Consider the following 7859-nt stretch of genomic DNA (forward strand, 5'->3'; position numbering starts at 1 on the left):
AGATTTCTTTGATCATAGAGTAGGCTTGTTTTAAGAATTCGTTTTAATTTGAGGACATTTAGGTTGGATAACAAAGATAAGACATAAAGGTGGGAATCAGAGTTTCTTCCTGGCATCATGGTAAAAGCTTTAAAACAGATTTAAACTTCAGCCTCTACAGTGATCCTGTAAATATGATGATGATGAACGTCGGGGCAAAAATAAGACAAAAACAGCATGATTGTCTCTGACACGTGATTTTATTGCGTATAATGAACATTGTGTGCGATTGTTTCCCCGACTGTGTGGAGTTGAAGACTTGGTGTTGGTGTGTGAACCTTCCCCTCCCTCCAGACTACGACAAAGTGCAAAATAACAACCCTCAGGTAAGTTCAACTCCCCGCCTCTCAGATTTGCTAACCTGCTCTTCAGACCTGTGTGACATAAAGCGAACGCGCTCTTCCACCAGCACAAATGAGACACATGGAGTTCGTGTAAACAGAAAAACAAAGCAGAGCAGCGAAACATTTAGGAGGCCTCGAACATCTTCTTCCTGTCAGCTTTGTCCTCAATGTTCTTACGCCAGTCGCCCACCGCTTCTGTAGGCTGCAGAGGACAGGAAGCAGAGTTAGTCCAAACAAATCGGGAATTTAGACATCTTAGTTTTATTAAAAAGAGAAGTGATTGAACTTAATCAGCTGATATCTGCACTTTGACAGCTGACACATGGAAAACCAGCCCTTACATGCCTGATACTGACAGCTTTTAACCCCAGTTACCTTGAAGTCATTGTTCAAAATTATGAAGTGTGACTTTATGTTTCTAGAAGTAGAAAAGTTCTGTAATACTGTAAAGACTGACTGATGAAATAATTGACAGGAATTTTTTTTTTTTTGAAAAAGCAGTCTTTATTATGCTACTCCTAATAATTAAAAAAATATATATATATATTAATTTCCTGAATGAGTTTTAATTTGCATCACAAACTATGAGATTTGTTTGGTTTTTTTTGTGAATTTTTTTGTGAATTTTTGTGAAAAATTCAAGTTTTTCAGGAAAAAAAACCACACAAAAGATGCAGAAGTCTCCAAAACGTCCTCCAAAAACTTGTGGACCAAATATGATTCAGTTGTTAATTACAGATTTAAGAGAAATTAAGAAAAAAAAATGCTTTTTAATTTCATCTGTGAGCAAATGTGTGGCATACAAGGCTCCAGTGCTAGTTTCTGACCAGAAGTCCAAATACGTTCTCTTCCAGATTGCCGCCAAGTTTCCCTGGGTGTGCTTTTTATTTTTGGCTGCATAAAAATTGATTTATGTTTGAAATCTGCAATATAATCTCAGCCTGGAACTCAAAGGCCACGGTGTATCGTCTAACCGTGTGACGCTTTGACGTCCAAGTCACCGACAGTTTTTGGTGCACGTCAGAATTATTTTGTCATGAATGCCAAAACTTTGGAGAACACTTGTAACATTGTATCTAATATTCTGATAGTGTCATCACATTGATGATAAGCTGCTTCATAGATATTAAAACAGGTTTACTGGCACCACATCAGTAAACTCAAACAAACATGTCGATTTATCCTGACAAAACCACCCTCTGTCTGTGAACTCACCTCCTCCTTGACCTCCTTCTTGACCTGCTTCAGGTTGGCCCTCAGGTCCATGTTCACCTTGTGTTTGGAGCCCAGCAGAGCCTGCAGCATGGTGTCAGCAGACATACGCACTTTCTTCAGGGCGGGCTTCTTCACTCCTATCAGGTCCACAACTTTGATCTTCAGGTCTTCAATCTATGCGCAGAAACAAAGTGTTATATTTACCCTTCTTTACTTTTTAGAGGCCACTCTAATCCTGTTGTGCTCCCAGAGGAAGATTACCTCTTTGTCAGCCTTTTGCACCTTGGCCTCGGCATCGTACCGCTCGTCATCGATCTTGTCGATGGTGGCGTGAAGCTTCTTGCAGAGTTCCTGTTGATGCATAAAGAAACCCCAGAAGATGATCTTCCCACAGCTTTAGAGTTATACGGCCTTCCCTTTTTATATCAAAAGTGCTGTTAAAGTAACAAAACCAGTGAGTAAATCATTTGTGTGAAGCTCATATAAAGTTTTAAACTACTTTTGCTTCTAAAAGTACACAAGACGGGAAGAGACATGCAAGTTACCGCGTTGCTAGCCATGCTAATCAAAGCAGCTAGGTGCTAAAGGATGTACATTCCTCTGGCAGAGGAGTGCTAATGTTAGCAGGTCGCTCAGTGCTTCACTTAACACTTTCAGGTCATTTATGTTTATGATGAATTACAGCAGCAAAGTTCAAGCTAGCTTCTCATTTCATTAGCATCCTTTAAGTGTCCAGTTTCCATTATGGTGGCACTTAAATGCCAAAATAATAATAACAGGCATGTTTCTACTCAAAACAACAACATAATGAAATAAATACAGTAATAAACAGGATGAATAAATTAATTAAATGAATGAATGAACCCTGATGTCTCTCTCACCATCAGGGCGGCCTGGTCTCCGCTCATGTCTGGAGCAGAACAGTGCTCGGCCATGTAGGCCTCTTTGGCCGTCTCGATTTCCTTTTTCTCCTGCTCGATCCAGTTCATAGCAATCTGCAGGATCAAGCTCTGCAGGACAGAAATCATCATCAAACATGGTCTGCACTCAAACATACTCAGCAGCAGAAGAACTCAATATTTTTTCATAATCCTTATTTACCTTGAGATGATGCCTGCGGCTGGAAGTCATCTTTTTCCTGTTTGAGAGGAAGTTGTGATCATTAATAGTTGTAAAGGTTACATTTTTCTAATTCACATCTATTTTGGATCTGGATATTAAACATTTAAAGGGAGCATCTTTAAAAGGAGGCATATATAAATGAGGTATAGCGTGCATCAATCAGACAGGATGTTCTTCGCACTTACTCAGACATCTTGGCGGTTTTTCGGGTTCACAACCTGCAGTAAAACAAACAGAAAACTGAGTGACTGGAGGAAACGTTGAGGTCTTTCTGAGCCCTGCTGAACACCAGAGATGTTCAGATGATCAGCGCGAGGTTCGCTGAGATCAGCATGTTCTGCTGCCGTGATGGAGACGGGAATATTTGTGCCGTAACGCGATCTGAGGCCACAGCTGAAGAGCAGCGACGTCAACTGAACTAAACTGGGCCGGCCGGGATCGTGTGTCACGTCTCTGCGGTTTACACGTGATCGAGTGAAGGATTAATTTGAACAAATCTCCAGAGGAATATCATTAACTAACATGACATCATGAACTAGCTGACAGTAGCTAACCTCTGACAGCATGTCTTCATGACCAATTAATGTCACTTTTTGATTAGAAGATTAGGTTAGACATCTTTTTTCGTTTGTTTGTTTAGGCAGATTAATTAATGATTCAAGTGTTGTTCAGTTTTTAACATTTTCAGGGAACCAGAAAATATTCACCAAACCAGAATCAGATTTTTGTAATTCCAGGCCTTCTGATCAGCTCATATTTCTGTTGTACGCACATCCAATTTGAGGCAAAACAGCTAAAATCAGGTCTTTGACGAGACGGAGGCAGAGCAGCTGAACACGTCATATAAATTTAGGTTTGACAGAAAAAGGTCAAATGTCACCAACAACTGTAAAGAAGCCACTTGGATTGAGCGAGGAACAGTCAGAGCTGTAATCCTGCTTTAAATCATGTCTTTTCTAAACAGTCGTTTTGAGACGTGGCCGCGCGCAGCATCTTTTTATTCTATCTGATAAAATCGAAGATGCTGCTCTCGGAGAAGCTCAAAGATGCTGGAGATGTTAGAAAAAGAAAAAAGATAAAGTAAGGAAGATTTCTCACCTATTGAGAGGAGGAAGAAGAGGACAGGACACACTTGGTGGAAGAAAAGGAGACACTGCCAAAGCCACAGACAGTGAAAAATGAAATAGGTATATATGGTGGTTTGCGATGCCTCAGCAAAATGCCCAGATCCTCTTTATGGAAATGGATTCCCAGGCAGACCAATAGGCCTGCGAGCTCCTGAAATACACCCGGCCCAGCCCTGCTCTGCAAAACGCCCTCCCTGTGAGAGCCCTTCATGCCTCCATGCTGTGTTTGTGTATATGGAATAAACTTAAAGGAGCATGAATACTTTTTATGTCTTCAGAAGGCTTTGGACAGATTTAATATATGTTTTGATCTTTAACTCAAAGGGAGCATTTTAAGCCCTGCAGCATCACAACAAATGGAAATCTTCAGCTTTCCTGTAAAACCCAACGTTAAATTATTATGTGTTTCCTTCTTTACTGTTTTATGTATTTTGTTTAATTATTTAACTTGAATTTTTCTATGAAAAGTGGCCAAAATTTCAAATTTGTAGTGTATGTGTTTTAAAGTTTAAGCTGCAGATTCCTCTAAACACCCAGGTTTACAAAACAAGTGTCTATTATTGGCTCCGAATGATGTCATTAAGCGTGGCTAGCCCTAACAGGGTCATCACAAAGCTCTCCCTTTGACCAAATAAGCACCGCCCACCTGCTGATCAAAGCTTTTGTTTGAGATTCACAGCCAATCAGAAGAAAGTTCGTAAAATGAGGGGCTACACCAAGCCCAGCTTAATTTAAAGAAGGATTATTTTGAGCCACAAATTACACAAAGCTACGCTAACATAGTTTAAAAATAAAAACATTGAAATGCTTCCAACGTGTGAACATTTCTGCAACATGATTTTTTACTTGCAACAGGGTAAGATGAGCTTACTTTGATAATCTCTAAAGTCTAAACTGTTTGGAATCAGATGTTTTTTCTTTACATGCAGAAACTGTTTGAAAGCTAGAAAGACGAGATTGAATCGTTGCTTCTTTGTGTGGAAAATATCTAAAAAGGATTTTTTATTTTGCTTGCTCTCTGAAAACATGATGTTTTGGGTTCAACAGCAAAAACTGCTCGAACTTTTGTAAATGTTATTGTGCATTTAGAAATGTAATTACTTTTTTAAAAGAAGTATCATTTATATAGGTTTCATTGTTTGCTCTCTTAACTATCAGTTTTAAAAAACTGCAGCATTATACACAGTGTATTCTGCTTTTTAACATTCACATGACAACGGATGCATCAGAGACCAAGTTGGGGTTCATAAGTTGCCCAAGGACACCTCGGTAAGAACTCCAGACTAGAGCACACAGAGATTGAACCAACAACCATCCAATTAGCAGATGAGCTGCTCTACAGCCAACTCAATGACACCAAGGAGGGACAACGAGAGAGGAAGAAAAATGGACCGAATGCAGCTGTAGGCGTATGTGGATGTGTTGATTCTTACTGCCGTGCATCCAGTAGAGTCGCTACGGCCAGTTTATGACATCCTGAGTCTGGTAGAGAAGTTTTCATGACACAAACGTGCTCCCATTTGAGGTGTATGGAACAAGTGGGTGTTTCTCCTGCTGTGATGTCAGATCCTGGTACTGATGTGACTGTATGAGCACCAAGTCCCCTTCAGAGGACTCTGACCAACAGAACATCCAAGTAAACCAGGAACTATGAGATAAAAACATGGGCAGCATGTGATGCAGGTCCAGCTGTACATGGAACATGCTAGTGATGGCAAACCGTCTGTCCTGCAGTCAGGACACGCGAGTTGTCCCTAACATTGCAGGTTTCCAAAAGAAAACAATCACCAGTAACAACTTGTTTACTGTATATGACCCTTGGCCTGCAACTGCAGAAAGAAAGCTGTCCATGATGGGACCAGTGCAGAGGAATAAACCTGAGCTTCCTCCTGCACTTGTGTCAAATATGGACACACCTTTGTCCTCATGAAAGTTTGCCTTCACTCAGACCCATGCCCTGGTGTTCCCACCATGCCAAAATATAGAAAACTGTCAGGTAATGAGTTGGAATAAAGTTGAATAAAACCTTGAAACACAGAGATGGATGATATTTTATATTTATGGCTTTATAAACAGTCAAAGCAAACAGGGTCATTTTTGAGCCCAGAGGACAACAGATGTGATTATTTGCTGCCAGTAAAAAACTTAAAAACAGCTTCCTAAATGAACTTTGACATAAACCCGTCTGTGATCATCTGTTAAAGCAGCCGACTCTGGTTGTGAAACGATAATCACAATAACTGATGATTTAATTTATTTTTTACCCAAAAACAAAGACACATTTCATATAAATAAGGTTTTATCAGACTTAAATTTGAAATGGAAAAAAGAAATAGTGTCAAAATGTTTGAATTAAGTTTTAATTAAAAGTGGGGGAAAAATCCACTTCATATTAATTAAGTATCAATCAAACCAGATGGGGACATTTTTGACCCCTGAGGACCACAGCTGTGATTATGTGCTGCCATATAAAATTTATAAATGCTTCAAAAAACATTGTCACTAAAGTTCAACACACAGCACTTTGTAGTTAGTCAGATAGTCAAAATAATCTGAACATTTAAATATTTTATTTTCTCAATTTGTTTTTGCTCAAAAACAGAGTGTACTTTATGTAAACAAGGTCTGGTGGCCCTAAAATGTATAATGTTGGGTAAATGTTGTGTTAATGTGTTGGTCTTAAGTAAAACTCAGGTGTAACACTGAATTGATCGACAATTTATACTTTATACTTTAAAAAACAGTCAAATGAAGTGGGGACATTTCTGACCCCTGAGCACCACAGGTGTATGGAAATCAGGAGGACATTATGAAGGTAAAGCCTCACTTTCAGATGATGCCTGCGGCTGGACGTCATTTTCTTTCCCCTGTGAGACAGAGATTAGAAAATTACCATCAGAGCTGAAATGACCGACTGTAATTTTGGTAATTCAGTTCCTTATTTTACGCAACAGCTTTCTATGTCTACAAATCTGCTTCTAGATGTCGTGGATCGCTGACCCCGGGTTGGGAGTTTGTTTTGAGTTTTCTTTAGCTTTTAATTGTGATCATCTTTGTCACATTATTCGGTGCTGCTTTCAGTTCCAAGTGCGAGCAGCTGACCTAGAGTTTGTCTTAGAGCTGTTTGTGTTCTGGTTTCACATGTTCTGGTGGTACTGCAGCATTTCTTGGTTTCAGACTGGTTTATTTGTCCCTCGTTTTTTCCACTTCGCTTGTGTTTCTGCATCAAGCTCATACGTCTTCGTCCAGGTCTCACTGTTAGGTAGTTCCTGTTTTATTTTGATAGTCCCTTGTCCTGTGTGTGTCATGTTCACCTCTCACTCTCACTGATAAGTGCTATTTTTCTAAGTATAAAGTGCTTCCTGTGCAATCATCTTAAAGAAGGTGAACCAGAAGCAGGAGTAAGAAAAGAAGAAGAAGATGGGGGAGAGACAAAAGGAAGTGAAGAGGAGGAGGAAGGAGAAGGAGGAGAAACACAGAAGAAGGGGAAGACTTGGAAAAAATAAGGAGAAAATGAAAAAAGTAAAATTGTACTCACTCAGTCATTTTGTCTGTTTGTGATCTTCACACCCTGCAGAGACAGAAAACACTCGTTAGTCAAACGCGAAGAGTGAAAAGTAACAGAACTCTGCCTGACTCACAGCTCAGCTGGACACACCTGTTATTGATTGGGTGCCCTTTGACCTCCAGCGAGAAACACGATGCGCTTTACTATCACGGAAAATCACACTGCCATAAACCAGCTAATTTTGGACAGGAGGGGTCAGGTGTCCAGGAGCGCTCGACAGTTGTCCCCTCTGAAGACATTTCTGCCTGGAATTTAAGTTCCAACGATCTGAGCACTAAATGTCACCGGCAGATGAACCGAGTGTGGCAGCGAGTGCACAGTGAGAGCAGCTAACAGATATCAACATCCTGCAGCCATGCCAGGCACCAAAGTGTGTGCCCAGGTCACCGTCTGGAGAATGAGTATGCATCCGTCATCAAAATACAAATCCTCACTTTCACAGCA

The 7859-nt window shown here is 40.2% G+C and overlaps 1 protein-coding gene across 1 annotated transcript; it reads right to left on the reverse strand.

Moving 5' to 3' along the window:
* Positions 1-220: 220 nt before the first annotated feature.
* On the reverse strand, positions 221-3974 carry tnni2a.4 (troponin I type 2a (skeletal, fast), tandem duplicate 4). Its single transcript, XM_006805391.3, has 7 exons — positions 3819-3974; positions 2906-2938; positions 2700-2736; positions 2480-2608; positions 1860-1949; positions 1599-1772; positions 221-585 (listed from the first exon to the last, which is right to left on the reverse strand). Exons 2-7 carry the CDS (start codon positions 2911-2913, stop codon positions 508-510), a joined length of 516 nt encoding a protein of 171 aa, XP_006805454.1. The 5' UTR covers positions 2914-2938; positions 3819-3974; the 3' UTR covers positions 221-507.
* Positions 3975-7859: the final 3885 nt, after the last annotated feature.

This window comes from Neolamprologus brichardi, chromosome 7 (assembly GCF_056152115.1).
Source record: "Neolamprologus brichardi isolate AB-2024 chromosome 7, ASM5615211v1, whole genome shotgun sequence".
Lineage (NCBI taxonomy): Eukaryota > Metazoa > Chordata > Actinopteri > Cichliformes > Cichlidae > Neolamprologus > Neolamprologus brichardi.

Bases quoted from the DNA above. Each gene is read 5' to 3' on its own strand.
- tnni2a.4 (XM_006805391.3), bottom strand. The intron at 2,609-2,699 runs GTAAATAAGGAT...TCTGTCCTGCAG, and splicing joins GCCGCAGGCATCATCTCAAG to AGCTTGATCCTGCAGATTGC. The intron at 586-1,598 runs GTGAGTTCACAG...TGTCCTCTGCAG, and splicing joins AGAAGGAGGTCAAGGAGGAG to CCTACAGAAGCGGTGGGCGA.